Here is a 17,937-nt window from a genome sequence, read left to right on the forward strand (position 1 = left end):
TGCAAATAAATTTTTCATAGCAGGAAACTTGCAGGAGTACACTGTCACACTAACAGTATTCTCCGAAAATTGAGGCATACCAACTTTCACCTTGGGAAAGAGACATACAAGTCCATTTCCAGAAGCACACAGACAAAGTAATTTGTACCCCCTGTTATGTGAAAGAAAATCGTGTATTTAAGATACAGCTAAGCTTTGAAGACACAGGAAAAAAGCAACACGAACACACACAATTCCTTTAAGAATAATTTATCAAAATACAGATTGTATGTTCAACACTAATACAGTATATAATCTCTGTTAAATGTTCTATAGACATACTTGTAAACATTGAATAACCAAGAAGATTATTTAAAATATATATGTACACTTCAGAGGTTACTGTTCAGGAAAAATGGTTCCAGGGATTTCTGCACTCTACAATAGAAGATAATTTTTGATATTTCCCACTAAGTAGTATCATAAACTAATTTTTATTTTTAAATAAACTGCTTCTAGTATTACTACTGGGTTTTGAAAATTATTAAGTTCATTTTCTTTCCATTACATAAAAAGCACTTAAGAATAAGTCTCCACATAAAAACCACCATCCAGACCTCAGTAAGTCCACTTTATAAACAAGTCCTGCCTTCATTTCATTAGGATAGCTCCTATGCAAATATGCACACATCTGGATATACAACATACTTGTATACTGCTTCAAATGATACAACCAGTATCAACTGAGACTTTGGTCAGAAGTGGCAGCTCAGAAAGATGTGCAATGGCTAATTTAATTTTAATACTGCAATGGTCTGGCTTGCTTAGAGCCCCAAAAAGGAGTTTAGCACGCCAGTACTTCTGTTTGGTGAAGCAATTTGGAAAAAAGATCTTTCAATATTGGGCAGAACATACAATTTGCTTATTCGTTATGTAAGAAGTTATTTTTTTTCTACTGAAAGAGATTTTAGATGTTTTAAAATTCATTCTAACATTATGCAATCGTACTCCTATACAATTACAACTGAAAATGATCCCGTTCTCTTTTTCTTTGTGTTTCCTTGTGTCAGCATGAACATTTATGCAACCTGCACCACAGATCAGATGGCAGCTATCTGGACTAAATCTAACCTGAGTTTATTTTTAAAAAGATTACTTATCTGATTAACTCATTTATACAGTTCACTGTCCATTAATGTTGGTGACTGCCCAGTAAAGTCAAACCAATGGGATGCAGCTACGGTTATCTTTAGCATTAGCCTAAATGAATACTCAGAACTACTTCAGCTACATACCCAAGACAGAATTCAGGCAAACAATTAACAGCAAATAAACTGATGTTATTGTAATTGGTCAGGAACACTTGGTGACAAGACTGCCTCATGTAAAAGACAGGTTTAATCCTGCTCATACTAAACAAAGAAAGCTTAAAATATTAGAAGCTCAAAAGGAACCAAATAAGTAGGGTTTTTTGTTATTTTTCCTTTATGCACTCTTTTGAAAAAGTGACCATTTAGTGTCTTTGGATTATCCTTCCTAAAGCCCAGCACACCTCTAGAACAGGAGGATTTTTTATGTGAAGATACATAAAGGATGTATCACAGCTAAATTCTTGAAACTACAGCAGTATTACACCTGAAACAACCATCACTTGCCATCAGCATTTATAATTTCACAGGTGCTCTACCTACTTTTAAACAGCACATATTTGGTGAGGGAACCCTTACTTACTATCCAGTTTTCTATATCCTGTTTTTTTCCTAAGCTTTATTTTATTTTTACCTAATAATGGCTTCTGACCAGTGCAACCTCTATCTAATTATTTCATTACTTAAAAAGCTTGTGGCTTTTACCATTACTTCTTTAACTGCCTGAAAGGAAGTTTTAGCCAGGTGGGAATCAGCCTCTTCTCCCAGGCAACCAGCGACAGGATGAGAAGACAAGGTGTTAAGCTGTGCCAGGGAAGGTTTAGGTTGTATATCAGGAGGAATTTTTTTCACAGAATTGGTGACTAGATATTGGAAGGGTCTGCTGAGGGAGGTGGTAGAGATGTTTAAGGAAAGCCTGGATGTGCTCTGGTCTAGCTGACAAGATTATGATCAGTCATAGGCCGGACTCAATGATTGCAGAGCATCTTTTCCAACCTAGTTGATTCAGTGATTCTTTGTGGGATTATCCATTAGGCTGCAGCATAGCAACATCCTCCTAGAGCCAAACGAAAGTAAGACAAGAGAACAATATTAGGACCTCGATGTCCACCCTAAGCCTGGTTTTAAAGCAGACACAGTGTAGTGTATGTACAGATGGGGAGCAGCCTCCTCCGTGAGTTTCCTCAGGGAGGGAAACTAAGGGAAACTTAGCCACAGATGATCAGAACTGTAACAATGAGGCTGGCTAGCTGGAAACCTGGGGTGGTCACCAAGAACTGTGAGCAAAGAGAGGGGGGAAACCAGTCATGGAGTTAATGGGGGAACTGGAGGTACTGTGCTTGGGGACTGGGGATTAGATGAGAAAACTATGTAGGGCTGCAAATACACGAATGAAGAAAAAGAGATAGTGTGGCAGGAGAGAGCAGGAAGACCGGGCTGACATGAGTAAGTTGGACTGCAGAAGAAAGAGCTGGAGAGGAGATAAAAGTGGTTGTCCGTAAAAAAAAAAGTTATGATCTCCCTCCTACACTGGGTTTTGGAGTGGCCACGGTGTAGCACACTTGGTGTCACACATGAGCACAGGGCATCACACGCACGGTGTAACACAAACGCACATGCCCTAACACACACAGCAGCACCACACGGTGCAACATAAATGCGCATGCCGTAACACACACACAGTGTAACACAAATGTGCCATAGCCCATGCACACGGCGTAGCACACACGGTGAAGCACACTCATGGTGTAACGAAAACACGCAGAGAACACAGCACTCACAGAATATGGCAATCACACTGCGGAATTCACACACAGGCCCCCGACCCCCCGCGCATGCGCGCCCCCGCCGTGCCCGCTCCCCGCGCGCACGCGCAGCGCCCTGCCGTGCCCGCCGCGGGCGCGCGCGGTGCAGTGTGGGAAGGAGGCGGCCCCGGCCCGGCGGAGCGCGGCGCTGAATCCTCCCGGCCGCTCACAGCACTGTGGAGCCGCTTCCCGCCCCATCTCCCCTCCGGCCGCCGCCGCCGCCGCCTCCTCCTCCTCCACCCCACACACGCACCCTCCCCCCCCGCCGGCCCGCCGATTTAAAGGGGCAGCGGCGCCGGCCGGGGGAACCATGCCGAACTTCTGCGCGGCGCCCAACTGCACCCGCAAGAGCACCCAGTCCGACCTGGCCTTCTTCCGCTTCCCCCGGGATCCGGCCAGGTGAGACCATCTCGGCAGGGGTGGGCTGGGGGAGGGGCGCCCGGCGCTCCCTCTCAGGCCCCTCCGGCCCACAGCGCTGCCTGCCCGAGGGGATACTGTTCTGGGGAGCTGGTTCCTTCTCTCCCGCCCGCTCTGCTTCCCCCGCGCCTCCCTCACCGCGCCTCCTTACCCGCGGGGCCGGCGGGCGCTCGCACCTCCGGTGATGCCTGCGGAGGCCGCGCTCGCTCTGGCGCCGGCGGGGCGGGGCCGCGGGACCCTCCGGGCTGTGGCGGCGGGAGGCGGGCGGGCGGCTGCGCCTGCGCCAGGACCGCAGCGGCTGCGGCCGCCGCCCCTCGGGGGAGTGGTGGGGACGGGAGCGGCGCCGCTCTGAGAAGCGGCGGGGAGCGGGTGCCGGGCCCAGAGGGGCGCGGGGGCTGCCTGCCTGTGGGCAGGGTGAGGCTGTGTGTGAGTCGGTGCGGTGCGATGTATGGCTGTGAGAGATGTGGGGCAGCTGCAGGGCTGCCGGAGCCATGGGCTGAGGTAGGGGAGCCCTGCACTGTGGGGAGCCCGCACTGGCTTCAGCAGTGAAGGTCTGTCAGTCGTGCTCTGTCTATTAGGCGATGAGGTGTGTGCGTGGCGAATGGGACACTGCTGTCACCGGGAGGACCTGTCACAGGATTGCTGGGATGGTGGCAAAGCATCACGAACAACAGCAGAAGTGAAATTCCCAATGGGTGAAAAGCCGGGGTGGTGTAATGATAGAGCAAAAAGTGTGTTGAGTGAGAGACAGTGGAAAATACTATGAAAAATAAATCACGTACTTAGATATAGAAACCCCCATGTAAAGATTCACCTTTAAATCGAGATAACACTCTTAAAATCACTTGTTTTAACATAATGCTCACAATATTGAAAGGTGCATAGGCATAGAACAATACCAGTTACCTCCTTTCTAAGAGTAGATAGTTAAGGCTGAATTTTTAAATGATTTACACGTGGTATTTGCTTGCTTTCTTCCTTGAAGCTGCTTGACCTGAATTTTGGAAAAATCAAAACCCCGTGGGAATTATGCATATGTAGTATTTTCTAAGGAAACAGACCCTCCAAGCGATTTCAAATAAAGATACTAAAAGCTTATATAGGTAGTAGCTACTCTCTAAAGTTGTGATTTTGGATATGTTATGAAGTTCTCCTGGATGAATGCAATGCTTTGCTGTAAAGCTTGGCTATCCAGATCTCTTCTTGATGCCTAGTACATGCAAGGTATTGTAGCACAATCCATTTCCACATGCTTTTGCTTTAATAAGAACCGAAATCAAAGTGGTTGCTTACCTACTCTTATTCTTTCATTTTTATGATTTTCTCCTACTATGATTGTCTCTTTGTACCTTCCGTCCTGTGAGACCCTCAGGATCTCACACAAAGGAATGTCTGCATTTTGTGTGGAATTGAAGAAATTTGATACTGTCTCAGCTTCAGTCTTAATTTGTAAGAGGTCCATGCTGTAAAATGTGAGCCACATCAAGCGGTACAGGATTCATCCATAGGTGACAGTTGACTAAGAAGAAAATACCCTCTTGAGTTTATATTTTTTTTATGAAAGGATATTTTGAGTGAGTGTTTTCCATGGTAGCAGTGCAGAGATGTAGTTAAAGGTGTGCGACTAAATGATTACATTTTAAAGATTAATTTTTTTAAAACTCTGTTTTATAAACTGTAGGATGGTTTAGATTGGAAGGAACCTTAAAGTTCATCTTGTTGCAAGCCATGGGCAGGTACACCTTCCATTAGACCACCTTGCTCTCATCCCCATCCAGCCTGGCCTTGGAAGGAATGGGGCAGCCTCAGCTTCTCTGGGCAACCTATGCCAGGCCTCCAAGCCTTCACTGTAAAACATTTCCTCCATATATCTAACCTAAATTTCCCCTCTTACAGTTTGAAGCCATTCCCCTATGTCCAATCACTATAGTTCCTGATGCAGGGTTCCTCTCTGACTTCTGTGTAGGGCCCCTTCACACACTGGAAGTTTCTGTGAGGTCTCTGCACAACCTTCTCTTCTCCAGGCTGAACAGCTGCTACTTTCTCATCCTGTCTCCATAGGGGAGATGCTCCAGTCCTCTTACCAACTTTGTGGTCTCTGAACTTCGTCCAACGTTTCCGTGTCTTTCTTTATATTGGGGCATACTGTACGCAGTATTGAAAATGGGATGTCACGAGAAAGGGACAGAATCCTCTGTCCAGAGGCAGGAGAAACTATACGTAAACTGTTTATAGAACCTTTGTCCTCTAAAGAACAGTCAGTGACAAAGATGATGTTCTAAGTTCTCTACAAGTTCTCCCCCTTAATATTTTACAACTTTCTGTCCAAAGTTTATATATATTCTATTTTACCAAGAGCATTTAAAGACTGATAAATCCATGCATCCTTTTGGTTTTGTAGACTTGAGGGTGTTGGTTTATTTATTCCGTGGATTGATCTACAGCACTCTGCAGATGGAAATGATGATATGTTCCGTGTACTGCTTGCTCTCACTTTTGTAGTTCAGACTGGGATGGTGAGCAAATACTTTATGCCAAAATGTTATATGCGCTTGGCAGCTTACAGTAGGAAAGTTAAAAATAAAGTTGTTAGAATACATCTTAAAATAAATTTTAATTTTAAAAAATCATTGATGGTAAATGGATAGTCCTGGCTAAATTGTTTCTACTACCTTACTGCTTTCAGTGTTTCCATAATACCTGAGTAATGGCCTTTAGTGTTTTCCCAGTTCGGTGCTAAGCAGTTCCAGTTAGACATTCCAAGTCTGATCTTTCACGTATTAGGAAGTCAGTGATAGCTAACCTGTCAAGAGTACCTTCTTTCATTTTGGCTACTTGAGAAGATAAAGGGTTGAGAAATTAGCCTTTGGAGAAGAACCACCAGCGTTTAATGGGTGGTATGTTGTCTTTTTGTATCGAACTACTGTAAGTAGCCTCTGTTACCTCCATAAGGTTGTGTATTTTATAGCTTTATGCAGTCTAGGCAGTGATCCCTACAGTAAGATATGTTTGTTTAACTCTCATCTGTGATTGTGGTTCTGTTCATCGTGGTGGCTTGAGTTACAGTTGAGGTATGAGTGTTTAGAACAAAATACTTCCTAAGCCAAAGAGATGCTGTTCTACTGCCAATGACCAGTACTGATGTAATATATACTCCAGCTGCATGTCAGTAAAATGCCATTTCAGCTTCCACGAGATGTCAGCAGATTTCTGAAAGTGTTAAGTTTGTGACTGAAGAAAACCTTCTTAAAAGCTAATGAGCAATGCCTGAGTGGTATCAAGGAAACTTTACTGCCTGACCACTCAGGAGCCACGCTGGGAGTCTCATTTGCATGACCCTTTAATTGCTGTGACCAAAGCCCCTCCAGGGCAGGTAGCTCCAGTGAAACAAAGAGTGCAGTTTGATTCCCTGGACATGCCACACTCGTGGTGGCAGACAAGTTTACCTTTCAGCTTCAGCCCTGGATTTTGTGCAGCAGAGTCTCAGATGAATGATTCTTTTCAGCACTTTAATCATAACATGATAACTGCTTGAGCTGATGCCTCTGGGGATTGACCCCGAACCAAGAAATCCCTGGGCTTTTATATCCTTACAGTCTATGCACCCATTCTGTAACTGCTGCCCTTATGTACAACATTATTCCAAGAACAAATATAACAAAGCTAACAGGATTACCATAGGGTAGAGTAAAACATTATAGAGTGTTGTGCACAAATACTTAAATTATTACCAATGAAAAATCATAATCAACTAGGTGATCATCCAGTACTCGTTTGATGTGAGAACGGTGTATCCAGTTTCCTTACCTAAAACTTACAGCAAATAGTATATGGCAGTATATGGTTCTTTCTATTTAACTTCCAGTTTGGGTTTTACTGAAAATACCTTTGTTAATCCTTCATCTCCAGGTTGTATGTCATGTAGCTGTATTTTACTTTATTTGTCATTTATTATTTTATGTGGTCTCCAACCATTTATTTTCTAAGAGTCTGGTTCTGGATATAATTCTCTGCCAAACACTATTCCTGTTGATGACTGCTCTTGAGTTTGGTGGGAGTTATTTCCAATTATCTCTCTATCCCATAGTAGTATTCCTAAACTTGAGACCATTTTAAATCTACCTGACAACAAGTTTGAGCAGTTTTATTATTTCTTTGTTTCACAGGAGCCTTTGGTATGAGCTGCACAGTGTACTAAAGCGATTTCTCTTGTAAGCTTGGTAGCTTCCAGCAGCACTTGTATGGCACTTGCAGTTCCATTAGATACGTTCTTTTCTGCCCGTGTAAAAAACTATGGTTCTTTCTGTAGCATAGACATATGACACTCTCCAAAAGCATATTTAAAATTAGTATAGTCACTCATTAATTACATCCTGTAATGTAATTACATTACAGGCTGCTCTTCCTAATGCAAGTTAATTCAGCCCCTTAGGCATTCACCAAGGATTGTAGGGGTTCTGTTTCAAGTACCTCTAAGTTTCTCACGCTTGTGTAGCCTGTGAGTCATTTTCCATTCATGTGGATTCATTCTCCAGTGGATCTTCATGTATGAAGATCCATTGGAAAATGGGATTAAATCAAAGTTCTTTAGGGATTGATCATGCATAAGTCCTTGTAGGTGACTGGAGTTAAACATTACCTGAGCACATCATGATCCAGCTCATGTTGAAGGGAACAGAAAATAAAGTTCTGGATTAAAAAAAAAACCCAGTTCAAAATAATATGTGCATTTAACATAATTTATTCACATCTTTGTGAAGCATGTTTAAGAATCATGTCCACTTTGTGTATACATGGTTGTTGGGTGACTCAGACCTAAGTCTACTCCTTTTCATGGTGATTGCTGTTCCTGCTATTGCTTTCAACATAGGAATTAATCCCTGCTGCTGCAGCATCCAGTTGATTTGAGTAGTAAAACTCAGGGCAGTCTTGTGGATGTAGGTTTTGCTAAGGACTTCGCAAGCTCCATAAGCCTGTCTTCTCATGCAGAAATAGTTCAGAAGGCCTTGGCATAATCTGGCAATTGCAGTGCCAGAGCCAAAGCTAAAGCTCCTTTTATAGCTTGGAAAACTTTTTCTGTTTCTGGACCCCACTGCACAGGCTCCCCATCCTCTGTCTCAGTAGTTTTAAGGAATCCGTTCAGTGCTGACAGCTCAGGGGCAGCTGCAGTGGAGCTCTGGTGGCAGGAGGCAACTGCTGAACCTTTGCACAGCAAAAGGGCACAGGGACCTGTGGCACAGGCAGCCGCATGGACACTCCAAGACATTGCAGGAGCCGACACACCCAACTTTCCCACACTTAGGTTGGTGAGAGGACTTAGACTTGTTTGGATTCCCTCCTTGGAGGCACCATCTCCAGCTGTGATTTTGTTACTGCATCATGATTACAATTATTTTAAGGATTGATATGACTGAGACTGTTCTATGGGAAACCTGGGATCAAGCCACTAAGGAAACTCAGTCTGACTGTTGGAGAGTGGAGCATGGAGCTGCCAAGGGACCTTGGTCCCAGCTCAGGTGGTTAGAGTTTCACTGCCAGAGTGGCTCCTGGGTGGTCCAACAGGGAAGTTGCCTTAACAGTACCCTTTGCCAATGATTTACTGAACTACTTTACTCCTGGTATATCCAGTCTGCTATATCTTTCTATCTCAAAGAAGTCCTTGCAATTGTTGTTGGTTTTTTTTTTTGGTTTTTTTTGTTACTGGTTAAGTAACCACAGCCTGGTTACCATAGCCTGGACCTTTTCTTTTCTGGGTCTGCTAATCTTTGTCCTTTTGTTAACAACACAGCTGAAGCTTAAAAAGAAATGCACAGTGGCCTTTTCCTGCTAAAGCAGTGCATAGACAAGTAGTATCTTTCAATCTTCATAAGCCTTACTGGCAAGTAACAGATAATCTATATATTTTACAACTATCAATTCACATGGTAGTTTTATACCTTATTGCATTGCAGTAGGTGTCAAAATTCTCTGTATATTTAATAGACCTAACTCTCTAACTCCTGAAGACCATAATAGAACTTTAAAGCATTTTCTTATATCTACTTTTTTTTAATTAATTGAAGTTTTTTTCCTTTTGCTGAAGAGGCAATATAAAGTCGTAGGCAACAAAACCCCAGTTCCCTGCTCAGACAGGACCCTTTGCATATCTTTGTCCTGGATGTAAAGGAAACTGCATTCTCTAAGTTAATATAAATAACATTGTTTTGAAAATTAAAAAGATTTCCTGCTGCCATGACTGTGCTGCTAAACTGGGTCACAGGTGATGCTTGCCATTTATGAATAACACCAAATCTTGAGACAACAGCAGTTCTCTTTGTTCTGGAGAAAGTAATTTACTATCCTCTTAATAAATATGCTTTAAACCCATACACAAAATTACCACCATTATAAGCAAATACTAGTCCACAGAAAATAGCATATTTGTACAAAAGAAGTGTTTCATCTCATGTGCACCTGCTGGAGAATCTGTTCTTGTCAGGGTACATCAAACTGACACCCTGACAATCCATCCAAATAGCTACAACTACATCTAAATTTACAAAAAGGATAACTTTTCCATAAAAAAAGACACAAATTGTGCACATTTTGAAGATGAGCATTCCTCTACAAGCAGATCTCTCCAAATCCCTCTTTTTGAAGGGAATCCATATGCACATAATTACATCAGAGTGAGCAATTACTTCAGCTGGTGTTTTCTGTGCCCTCCAGAAATATGTTTTGTCTGTGAACCAATTGCGTATTTATTTTGCAAAAGAAGAGAATACTTTTACAACCCCACCAAAAAAAAAAAGTAAATGAACTCTAAGCCCTTGACAACTGTGTGCCAGTTCTGAATGCTCCATTCCTGCTACCAGTTTGTCTCCCTGTGATTGCCAGGAGGTGATTTAGAGGCGTTAACATAACATAAGGAGCTCTGACTTTGCTCGCTATTAGTGTTTGTCAGCTTCCCTGAATCGCTGAGAGAAGCAGGTAAGACCTTGAGGCTCTTTCTCTGAACTGAAATACTCCCCCCACTAACTATAGAGGAGGCTGATCAGCCTTTGTGATCACATTTATTGAGTTGTTTAGTAATCGATAACTGAGAAAGTCTGAGAGACAGTCAATATAGTTTACATGCTACAGATCTCCTACTTCCAACGAGTGTTTCTATCGTTTGATTAAGTGAAGAAAGCTCCCCTGTTCTCTTTTTGGGGTGATTGCACTGCCTAGACAAGAGTGCAAGATCTGTTGTGGCAAAAAATCTGAATTTTTAAAACATTGGGTTTTTTCCCCTCATTTTAAGTCGTTAGTTTAAACATATTCTGTATGGATCTCCAAAAGCAATATTAGAAATGATTCCTGACTTACAGCATTCACCGTCTCTGTTATTTTGGTATTTTGTATGAGCAAAAAATTTAAGATTCTCAAACGCTTCAGCCAACAGAGATGAGAATCTAAGATTCCCTTCTTTCATCTGGATGTGAATCCACTCAGACCTGTGATTTCCTCATTTGGGCTGCCCACCAAAACATCTTACAAGACAGCCTTTGTTTCTGTATTGTCGAATAATCACTAGTTGTTTTTCTCTCTCCTTACTGCTATAAACAATGATTTCATGTTTGCAGTCAAACTAATAGTAAAATTGCTTTCTCCTAACTTCTAGCAACAGAACAAGTAACTTTGTTGCTCAGAGAGTGATAGTATTCCCAATAGGGGAAGTCGAAGCTGACTACTGTGTTTCTATCAATTACTGCAAATGGCTTATTCACCAGAGGAAACCATCTCTTGCACACCTAAATGCAGTCCTATCAGTAAGGGAAATATTTCTTTATATTTGTGTTATATCTTGGAGGACTAATCCAAAGCAAAAGTAAATACATGTAAAAATACGTATCTAAGGAGAACTTTCTTCGGGCGTGGAAGCACTGTCTGTAGAATGGTTGCTTTTCTATTGTTATTATTTCACTTTCATAAATCTACTCTAAACTCCCCAGTGACCACAATAAATAAGAAGAACACTGTATTTTGAATGGATGTGGAGAAGACAACTATCTTAAAAACTGCCTAGAAGACTTTAGACTACAAGCACATCTCTTTGGTTTTTAATTTTTCTTTTTAAGAGCAAATTGTTTAGAATTAAATGGTTAGGTTTCATGAGCGACTGTGCTGCAATATGCTCTGTGTGTTTGTGTGGGCATATATGTGTGTGACAAAGGCAAGAATATAGAAGTTAAGGGAAAAGACTCCTGAATTTGCTGGGGTGATGTTGAGTGGTGAGCAAAAGCAGAAAAAGTAGTTATTACAAAGATTTGATGGGATGTTCCAAAGGAAGTTGTAAAGAACTTTCCTGAGCCTTGCATCCAGGTCACTTGCACTCACTTGTGCTCCAATTTTGAGCATGGTTTGAAATTGTAAGGGATTTTGTTTTATCCTAAGATTATCTAATTCTTCTCCTTACATGCAGATGCCAGAGATGGGTAGAGAACTGTCGAAGGGCAGATTTAGAAGATAAAACTCCAGATCAACTCAACAAGCATTACAGACTGTGTGCTAAGCATTTTGAGACTTCTATGATATGCAGAAGTGTAAGTTAAAACAAGCATTTGTTTACTGCATCTTGCAAAATGTGACTGACATTTTTCACTAGAATGCTACCTTTTAATCTTTCAGCTCCTGGGTAACTGGTCTCTAGGAAAATTAATTTCTTAGTTTTAATTGAGATCAGTGCCATTGCTGGGGCTTCACACAGGCTCACAACCATTGAAAATGATAATGAAAATGAGCAGTCAGAGGAGAGAGAGAAAGTGGTGCCTCCTGCCAGTTTAATGTGTTTGTTGAACACTGGTCTTCACTGCAGTGCTTTCCTCATGCTTGTTTTGTTTCACTGGAGATGACAATATTTTATAAGTTTATTGGGTGTAAGTTTGCATAGCTCTAATTGTTTAAACTGAATAATGTCCTGTTCCTGAAGTGTGCACATGGTGTGATTTAGTTAAATTGCACTCTGTTGTTGCCACAAGATTTAAATACTCTTTACATCGCTCAAGCTCTTATTTTCTGTTACATTTTCGTCCAGCTAAAATCAAGGCACTGTTTTCTGTTAAGGAAGTAATAGCTTTAAATTATTTTTGTCAACAGTATGATTTTAACAGCTTGCATAACAGTAGGAAAGGGTGGACTTGGGACTTTATTGTATAAAGTTTTAATTTCTAGGCTGAATTTCACTCTGGTACATAAGCAAAACCAATCTTTTAGTTATGAAGGGTAATTAAAATGTGCAGGTCGAACTCTGAAGTCCTGGTGGTATTACACATTATGAGGTCTCTAATTAGCCAGCATCGCAGAAACAAATTAAAATTGGAAGGAATTATGAGTCTACAATTAAACTCTATGCAAATGGGTTTGTTTGAAATATTTTTCAATCTAATGACAGATGCCATCAGTTACAATTTTGTACTTAGTGGAAATTAGCTGGTATAGGCAACACAGGTTTACAGTATATCCAAATATAAAATTTTGCTTAAAATATTTTTTTTAACTGGGAGCACTTACATGATCATCTAGAAGTATTTTCTTCTTTTTTTTTTTTTATTCACAGATAAATTTTCCCTCAATATGATCTTTCACAGTAGTGCTTGGTGGACTTCATAATTCTACAAAAAGAAGCAATTGAACATTTTCACAATGAAATGTTTCTAGATTTGTGAAATAAGTGATAAAACCCAAAACACAATAGTAACAAAATGTTTGCTTTCTGATGTGTAAATGTCTTTTTATGCAGAATGTTTATTTTAAAAAAAATTATAGTGTTGCAGTAAGTTAAAATTAATGGATCCAAGGTCTTTGATATGAAGATAATGGGGACAAAAAAAGGATTTGTAGTTTGGATTGCAGTTTCCTGTAGTATCTGTCTTCCTATTTTCAGTGTTCTCTTGATATCCCTGAAATGTGAATTGCATAGCTTAGCTTTCTCTTTGCTAACATCAAAAAGTCAAAGTGCTTTAGAATAATAACCTAAACAAGAAAAGAAGGAGAGAAATAAAAGGGCACAGTGTCTGAAATTTCTCAAAGAATTCCCTCGTCTAGATGTCTGTTTTCTTACAGAGCCCATACAGAACAGTTTTACGGGATAATGCTGTGCCAACTATATTTGATCTTACAAGTCACCTGAACAATCCCCACAGCAGACATAGGAAAAGGATAAAAGAGCTGGTAAGTTTTTATTGTAAAATTATTGGTTAATTATTAAAAGAAAAAAGACAAATAAGCTAATGTGGAACTTTTACACTAAAAAGTCAAATAAAAATATTTAGCACTTGAGTGCTAATATAGTTTGTATTTTCTATGCTGCCTATTCCTGTATCTTTTCTGTTGATTAAAAGTTAAATGCGTGATAAAAATTTTATCTACTAAGACTAATAAAGTTTTAAAGAAATAATCTGGAAAATTAAATGCATTGATCCAGAGCTGAGTCTTTCATCCAAATCAAATGTATGGTTTTCTTTTCCTTGTTACTACAGTGCCAACTGAACACAACTGATACATGATATCCCAAAATTCTTGCTACATGTTGATTGTGATCTTCAGTTCATCTGTTTAACTTCTGAAATCAGAATCAATTCAGACAAGCTTGTTTTAGCTTATTTTTCTTAAAAAATGATCCATGGATAAAACCAAGATCAATAAATTTTTTGTGGGATTGTGTCTTGTGTGTCAATTAGGGAGAAAGTGTCTCTGTGGTTATAAGTATCCTTACAATTAAGAGGAATTCCACTCCTAATATCTTGAAAAATTACAGACAATTTCTAAATAATTCTTTATGAGTTTGGTTGCATCTGTTGACTGAAAATGGATTTAAAGATAGTTCTGTCTACTGGCAGTACATTATCAAATTGCAATAGAATCTATTTAATGGAATTACTTCCTAATAATTATACATATTGGAGAACCTCCTAATACAACTGTTCTCATGTAGTTAGATACAGGTCATGGTAGTAGTAAACTACCTCAAAAAACCTCTTGATCTTATAATTTCTAGCACTTTTTGGCAAATGTTAACTGGTGTCATTTACAGTATTTTTATCTGATCTTGATGTGTGAATATTTTAAGGTCATATGTTAGACATTGTCATCAACATAAATTCTTTTTGTTTGTTTTTTTAAGAGTGAAGAGGAAATAAGAACATTGAAGCAGCAAAAGAGTAAGTCATCAAAATAATTGAGATAATAACTTTTATTTGCTAAGGCTGACATGGTAAAGCAAGACTCATGGCTATTAGTTTATATATAGCAGGAAGATAATTGACTTCCTTCTTGATTCAGCCAGCCAGTGTAAATCGTTTCCAAAATATTCATTCACTTTTAATCTGGTAACATTCTTCTCTGGACTTAAAGGTAATGGGCAAGTAAATGTTTTATTTTTGACACTTACAGTATTTTTCATTTTGTAGTTGATGAAGCTTTTGAACGGAAGCAGGCAACTCAAGAATTGAATGAAAACAATGAGCAAAATACTGTCTCAGAGGAAGGAGGGGAAGAACAAGAGGAAAAAGCTATCCCCTTGACACTGGAGGAAAGAGAAAACAAAGATTACCTTAAATCATTATTTGAAATTTTGATCTTAATGGGTAAACAAAATATTCCATTAGATGGTCATAATGTTGATGAACTTCCAGAAGGTATTTTTACTTCAGATAACTTTCAGGCTCTACTGGAATATAGAATAAACGGTGGCGATGAAGTTCTGAGGAAACGATTTGAGATGACTGCAGTCAACCTTGAATATTGTTCAAAAACTCAGCAGAAACAAATGCTTGAGATCTGTGAAAACTGTGTTAGAGAAGAGACACTGAGGGAAGTAAGAGACTCACACTTCTTTTCTATTGTCACCGATGAAGTCGTAGACATAGCAGGAGAGGAACATTTGCCAGTGTTGGTGAGGTTCGTTGATGATTCTCACAATCTAAGAGAAGAATTCATAGGATTTTTACCATACGAGGCTGATCCTGAAATTTTAGCTGTTAAGTTCCACGCAACTATTACTGAAAAGTGGGGTCTAAACATGGAGTACTGTCGGGGTCAAGCCTACATTGTCTCCAGTGGATTTGCTTCTAAAATGAAAGTTGTGGCTACAAGACTCTTGGAAAAGTATCCACAAGCTGTGTATACGCTGTGTTCCTCCTGTGCCTTAAATGTTTGGCTGGCAAAATCCGTTCCTGTTGTTGGTGTTTCCATTGCATTAGGAACAATTGAAGAAGTTTGCTGTCTTTTTAATCAGTCTCCACAATTATTAGTAGAACTGGACAACACAATTTCTGCTCTTTTTCAGGACAATGACGAGAAGGGTAATGAGTTGAAGAAGATCTGCCGTTCTCAGTGGACAGGCAGGCATGATACTTTTGAGGTTTTAGTGGACCTCCTGCAAGCACTGGTAATGTGCTTGGATGCTGTGAGTAGTGACTTGTCTGTCAGGTGGAACAACTTCATTGTTGGTCGAGCATTTGTACTTTCAAGTGCATTAACAGATTTTGATTTCATTGTCACTATTGTAATTATGAAAAATGTTCTGTCTTTTACGAGAGCATTTGGAAAAAATCTCCAGGGACAAACATCAGATGTGTTCTTTGCAGCTGGCAGCTTAACAGCAGTATTGCACTCTCTGAATGAAGTGATGGAGAACATTGAAGTTTACCATGAATTTTGGTTTGAGGAAGCCACAAATTTAGCTACAAAACTGGATGTACAAATTAGACTCCCAGGAAAATTTCGCAGGGCACAACAGGGGAACTTTGACCCTGATATGACATCAGAAAATTACTACAAAGAAATCCTAAGTGTCCCAACAGTAGAGCATATTATTCAAGAATTGAAAGATATTTTCTCAGAACAACATTTAAAAGCTCTTAAATGTTTATCATTAGTGCCCTCAGTCATGGGACAACTCAAATTCAATACATCTGAGGAGCATCATGCTGACATGTTCAAAAATGACTTGCCCAATCCAGACACACTTTCTGCTGAGCTTCACTGTTGGAGAATCAAGTGGAAGCACAGAGGAAAAGATATTGAACTTCCAGCTACTATTTATGAAGCACTTCACTTGCCTGACATAAAGTTTTTCCCTAATGTTTATGCATTGCTTAAAGTCTTGTGCTTACTGCCATTGATGAAGGTGGAGAATGAAAAATACGGAATAGGACGAAAGCGCTTAAAGGCATACCTGAAAAACACCTTGACAGGGCAAAGGTCAAGCAACCTTGCTTTGCTGAACATAAACTTTGACATAAAACATGACTTAGATTTGATGGTGGATACTTATATTAAACTCTATCCAGATAAAGCAGAATTTCAAGACTGTATTCCTTCAAACAATTCTGAAGTAACAGATGATGCCTAACTTTTTAAGCTCTAACCAATCTGTTGAAACAGCTTGTTCTTAATTAAGTTTCAAAGCTGGGGAGAAAAACCGGTGCAATCTTAAAAAATCACTGCAATTGTGTTTCCATTCTAGGCCTTGGACTGAACAAGCTGTGGTCAATGACCTAAATTATGTGTTGTTAGTCCATACTAAATGTGTTTGGCAGGCAAAATCAAGCCTGACACAAACCCATGCTCTTGGCAGAGGTGCTTTCTACATCTGATTGGCTCACACTAGGTGCTCCTTTACTTTATTGCATCGTGGAAAAAGTACATTATGATTGTAGATCTGATGGGGCTGTTACATACTCACTGATGAATTAGGATAAGAAAGAAACTCAAAATATTAAAAGGTATAATCTATTTCAGTTCTGTTACTTAGGAATTTTTTTTTAAAAAACAAACTTTTAAGGAAAGTCTTTGATGTATATTTCAGTGGCATTTTGGAGAGTGGATTCAGCTATTGCACGATCCCTGTGCTGTGGACAGGTCTCAGTGTAAAGTGAATGTCAGTGATATAGGGGTACGTTTACGGTTTTGTTGGAAGAGTCAACCTCTTTAATCTCTTGATGACTGTTTACATTCCTTTGTGTCAGACACAAAACTTTTTTCTTTAGGCTTAACAGGCATGGCAGGAGTATTTAAATTCGTAAAAGACACTAAAAACTTAAAATTTATTCCACAAACATTTAAATCTGTTTGCTCTGCCCCGACTCTGACACAAACCCATGCATCTTATAGTATGTTTATTTGTAAACTCACTCTGGAAAGATTGAAATAAGAGTTTGTTGTTTGTCTAGAAGTAAGATTGAAAATATTGCTGTTATTTTTGGTGAGAATGAAACATTTTTGTACAGTTTATGGAAATTTAAAATAAAATGTGAATTGCTTTTTACATAGCATTGGATTTCTTAGTAAAGCTGTGCCTCTGGGAATATGTTCTGTAGAGATGCCTTTCATTTTAGCAACTTTTTCTTCATTGTTTTTGCAACTCTAGTGAGCGGCATTTTCTGAAGATAGAGGAAACTGCTGATATGCATGTTCTGCAAGGTTTTTTAAAATATTTTGAGATAGTACTAACTACAATGTCTTTACTAATGGAAGTTCCGACGATCAGGCAGAAATAGATTAAATCTGAAAGGGTTCAAAAGTAAAGTCTTGCAGCCATCCTGATGCGTGACAGTTTTGTAACT

General features: G+C 39.7%; 1 protein-coding gene and 1 long non-coding RNA gene across 4 annotated transcripts; one reads left to right on the forward strand and one right to left on the reverse strand.

Annotated features, from left to right (window-relative positions):
• Positions 1 to 233: 233 nt before the first annotated feature.
• LOC148224608 (uncharacterized) lies at positions 234 to 3,622 on the reverse strand. The gene is made up of 2 exons (XR_015799792.1): positions 3,501 to 3,622; positions 234 to 2,184 (listed from the first exon to the last, which is right to left on the reverse strand). It is a non-coding gene; the product is annotated as an uncharacterized LOC148224608 (long non-coding RNA).
• Positions 3,046 to 17,639, forward strand: THAP12 (THAP domain containing 12). 3 transcript variants are annotated; one of them, XM_088157617.1, is made up of 5 exons: positions 3,046 to 3,331; positions 11,793 to 11,913; positions 13,415 to 13,540; positions 14,493 to 14,529; positions 14,779 to 17,639. In XM_088157617.1, the coding sequence occupies exons 1-5, from the start codon at positions 3,243 to 3,245 to the stop codon at positions 16,722 to 16,724; spliced, it is 2,319 nt and encodes a 772-aa protein (XP_088013743.1). In that variant the 5' UTR covers positions 3,046 to 3,242; the 3' UTR covers positions 16,725 to 17,639. The 3 variants fall into 3 exon arrangements, with proteins under 3 accessions (XP_088013743.1, XP_014737573.1, XP_088013760.1); XM_014882087.2 differs by having other exon boundaries at positions 13,433 to 13,540; XM_088157634.1 differs by having other exon boundaries at positions 3,308 to 3,331; positions 12,927 to 13,540.
• Positions 17,640 to 17,937: the final 298 nt, after the last annotated feature.

Source organism: Sturnus vulgaris, chromosome 2 (genome assembly GCF_052056855.1).
Source record: "Sturnus vulgaris isolate bStuVul1 chromosome 2, bStuVul1.hap1, whole genome shotgun sequence".
Taxonomy (NCBI): Eukaryota; Metazoa; Chordata; class Aves; order Passeriformes; family Sturnidae; genus Sturnus; species Sturnus vulgaris.

What these genes read in the sequence shown, in the direction of transcription:
- THAP12 (XM_088157617.1), top strand. Translation starts at nt 3,243, where the DNA reads ATGCCGAACTTCTGCGCGGCGCCCAACTGCACCCGCAAGAGCACCCAG. An exon ending in CTTCTATGATATGCAGAAGT is followed by an intron (nt 11,914 to 13,414) that starts GTAAGTTAAAAC and finishes TCCCTCGTCTAG; the next exon opens with ATGTCTGTTTTCTTACAGAG. An exon ending in AACATTGAAGCAGCAAAAGA is followed by an intron (nt 14,530 to 14,778) that starts GTAAGTCATCAA and finishes TTCATTTTGTAG; the next exon opens with TTGATGAAGCTTTTGAACGG.